The sequence below is a fragment of the Stegastes partitus genome, unplaced genomic scaffold (genome assembly GCF_000690725.1).
Source record: "Stegastes partitus isolate 25-593 unplaced genomic scaffold, Stegastes_partitus-1.0.2 Scaffold88, whole genome shotgun sequence".
Classification (NCBI taxonomy): domain Eukaryota; kingdom Metazoa; phylum Chordata; class Actinopteri; family Pomacentridae; genus Stegastes; species Stegastes partitus.
Genome location: NW_007577819.1, coordinates 488192 through 491053, shown reverse-complemented (window position 1 = coordinate 491053; position 2862 = coordinate 488192). Strand labels below are relative to the sequence as shown.

General features: G+C 40.1%; 2 protein-coding genes across 2 annotated transcripts in view; one reads left to right on the top strand and one right to left on the bottom strand.

The window, feature by feature from the left end:
• The window catches only part of LOC103353877 (ATPase H+/K+ transporting subunit alpha), a 17384-nt gene extending 14879 nt beyond the window's left edge, over nt 1–2505 (top strand). The window contains exons 22-24 of the mRNA XM_008277053.1: nt 2025–2126; nt 2291–2382; nt 2477–2505. Of these exons, the coding sequence (XP_008275275.1) occupies nt 2025–2126; nt 2291–2382; nt 2477–2505 (223 nt within the window). The remainder of the gene's footprint in view (nt 1–2024; nt 2127–2290; nt 2383–2476) is intronic.
• Nucleotides 691–2862, bottom strand: part of LOC103353878 (DENN domain-containing protein 3-like) — a 31660-nt gene continuing 29488 nt past the window's right edge. Inside the window, exon 28 of the mRNA XM_008277054.1 lies at nt 691–1324. Within this exon, the coding sequence (XP_008275276.1) occupies nt 1106–1324 (219 nt within the window). The 3' untranslated portion in view covers nt 691–1105. The remainder of the gene's footprint in view (nt 1325–2862) is intronic.

Here is a 2862-nt window from a genome sequence, read left to right as displayed (position 1 = left end):
GTCCAACATGGTGGTGGAACGTGATGCTTTGGGGCTGTTGTTGAGCCGATGGACCAGACAGCCTGGTCAGAGGAAACGGCTTCATGAGAACAGAGGAGAACATCACGCAGTCTGCAGGAACACTGCTCCTTGGGCAGCAGTGGAGCTTCAACAAGAAAATGATGTGAAACATGCAGCCAAAGTGGTGAAGAAACGGTGAAGAGGAAACAATGAGGAGATGTTGGAGCGGCCCAGCCAGAGTCCAGACCTGAATCCATCCAGAACCTGTGGAGGAGCTGAAGAGCAGAGTGATGGAGAGGAACTTGGAGGAACTAAATCCCAGAAACACTGTTAGACACTAGAACAGCTGTTGGACTGATGTGGAGGAAAATAAGAACGTATACACTGATGACTGAGAAAGAGGATGAATCATTTTGGACATGGCAATTTCAGTAAACAAAATAAAACAAAACAAAAACATAAAAATCGTTCCTTGTTCCCATTGACATCTCTAACACAATGTCTTACAGTGTTTTGTCACTTCTAGCCAAAATAAACCAATTGGTCAAATAAAAGTTCACTATGAGCTGAATGTAAACATGGACATGACAAACTGTTAGCCGTAGACTTCAACTACAGACCTGTAGGTGTGAACAGGTAAGGACGAGGTAACAGAAAGTTAGAATACTTAAAAAAGTCACGCACAATTTATATGTGTCAATTCTGGAAAATGTCATTTATTACTATTAATATTTGGCAATTTAAATTATAGCATAATATTGCACTGCTGTTGTCACGTCAACATCAAAACATACAGACACATCCTTCTCTTCCATAAAACTTCATCTTCATGGTTAGTTTTAGCATTTTGTGTCTTTAGCTTCAATGAGCATTTAAATCTTGCTACAAATGTGGGGGAAAAAAAACAAATTTTTTCCTGCACACCCATCCATTTTCCATATTTATTCATTCTACTGCCAGCAGGATGATCTAACGGTTACAGTCAAACACCCGAAAGACAATTTTGTTATTTGTTCTCATAAGCGTTTGTTCTCGTGCTCCTCTCTTTTTTTTTCACGTCTACCCACCTCCTTTCCTTCTACTTGACCTCCTCGGTCTTTGCTCTCTACTCGACCTTCCAGATTGCGATCTTGCCGTCGCGGCGTGCGGAGCCACTCAGGACGTAGCGGTCCTCGGCGGAGCACAGCGTCTGGATGCTGTCTGAATGGGCCTGCAGCTCCTTTTCCACCGTGTGGCTCTGAGGGTCGACCACCAACACCTGACTCCTCAGCTGGCCGTCGCTCTCCCCTCCAACGCTGCTCCGGCCGCGACAGCCCACCCAGATCTGAGCAGGCGAGAAGATGTCAAGGAAAAAGATAGAAAGTGAAGAGTGAGGACCGAGAGTCAGCAACAACCTCTCATGCTAGAATTGACTGTCTTTTCCAGGCCTTTTAAAAATAACAGCAGCATATTAAGAGACAGAACTCCAGAGATTTTCTGTCTGTTTTGATGTCACATTTTTACTAAACTTGGTGCTGCACCTCTACGGAAACAGAACAACTATGACTAGGAGGGAAATGTCTTGAGTGCTGCTTAACAGTTATAATTCTATAAATCTCTAAAAATAAAAGATAAATCAAAAGTTAGTTTTTTGTCATTTTGCAAAACTTGAAAGAATCTAGAATCAACATGTTTATTATTTTAGTGTCACCAACACTTAAAAAACAAACTAAAAAGCTTGGTCATGTGACTGTTAGTTACAGTGGAGTCAGTCGTGGCTTTTCAGTGGCGATCAGGAGTGCAGAATTGTTTTTGCAAACTATAATTCGAGCAAATGCTATATTTTTGTTATTTTTAAAAATGAAACAAGTAGAATTAAATGATTTTGATGTAATACCACATTTTTACACTCAGGTTTGGTCCAGCACATAAAAGCACATCACAGACGAGTAGATNTTTTATCTTCATGCATTCATTTACAAGTAGAGTCATCCAGTCATTTTACACGGACAAGTCTGCTTACTTCTATGTTTCTCTGTGTACAGGAACCGTGTCCTGGTGACCGCTATCGTTTTCCAGCTCTGTCTGGGTAATCTGCTGTGTTACTGCCCTGGGATGCCCAATATCTTCAATTTCATGCCCATCAGGTAAACATTTTTGCGATTATGTTAAACTCAACGCGAACTTGGGAGTAGAAATTGATCAGAATGGTACAAAATACACATTTTAAATGGCACATCATGACATGGAAAATTCATTTTACACTACAAACATTGCTTTTTACATATTCAAGCCTAATATTTGTCTCCAGGGTCCAGTGGTGGTTTGTTCCTCTCCCATACGGTATTTTAATTTTTGTCTATGATGAGATCAGAAAGTTGGGAGTAAGAAGACACCCAGGAAGTAAGTTAAAGTTCTTTAAACACCCATTCTTCAGTCATTATGAGCATCTTTACACCCATCAGCCGTCATTAATCTGTGCTCTATAATCTCTCAGGTTGGTGGGATCAGGAATTATACTACTGAAACCAGAGAAACTATTTCATTCATTCATCCAACAACCTGCATGAAAGCATCACTCGTTCAGCTGCAAAACCTGACGACTTCATCACTCATCTGCACTGTGATCCATGTATTTATAGCTTAGACAGTCTCACCGCATTGTAAGAATGTTTAAGATGAATTAACTCCTTTGAACAAAGTAAAAAGTGAATCATCACCAACAGTCAACAGTCAGTAATTCACACATATTGGTTGTATTCAGCTCTGTAACTTTGGCTACATTGTGTTCTATTAATGAAGAATTAAAAGACTGTCAACACCATCACATTAACAACCGTATGTTATTTTACTTCATACTTTGAAGGTTTTTTGTTTTTAAAA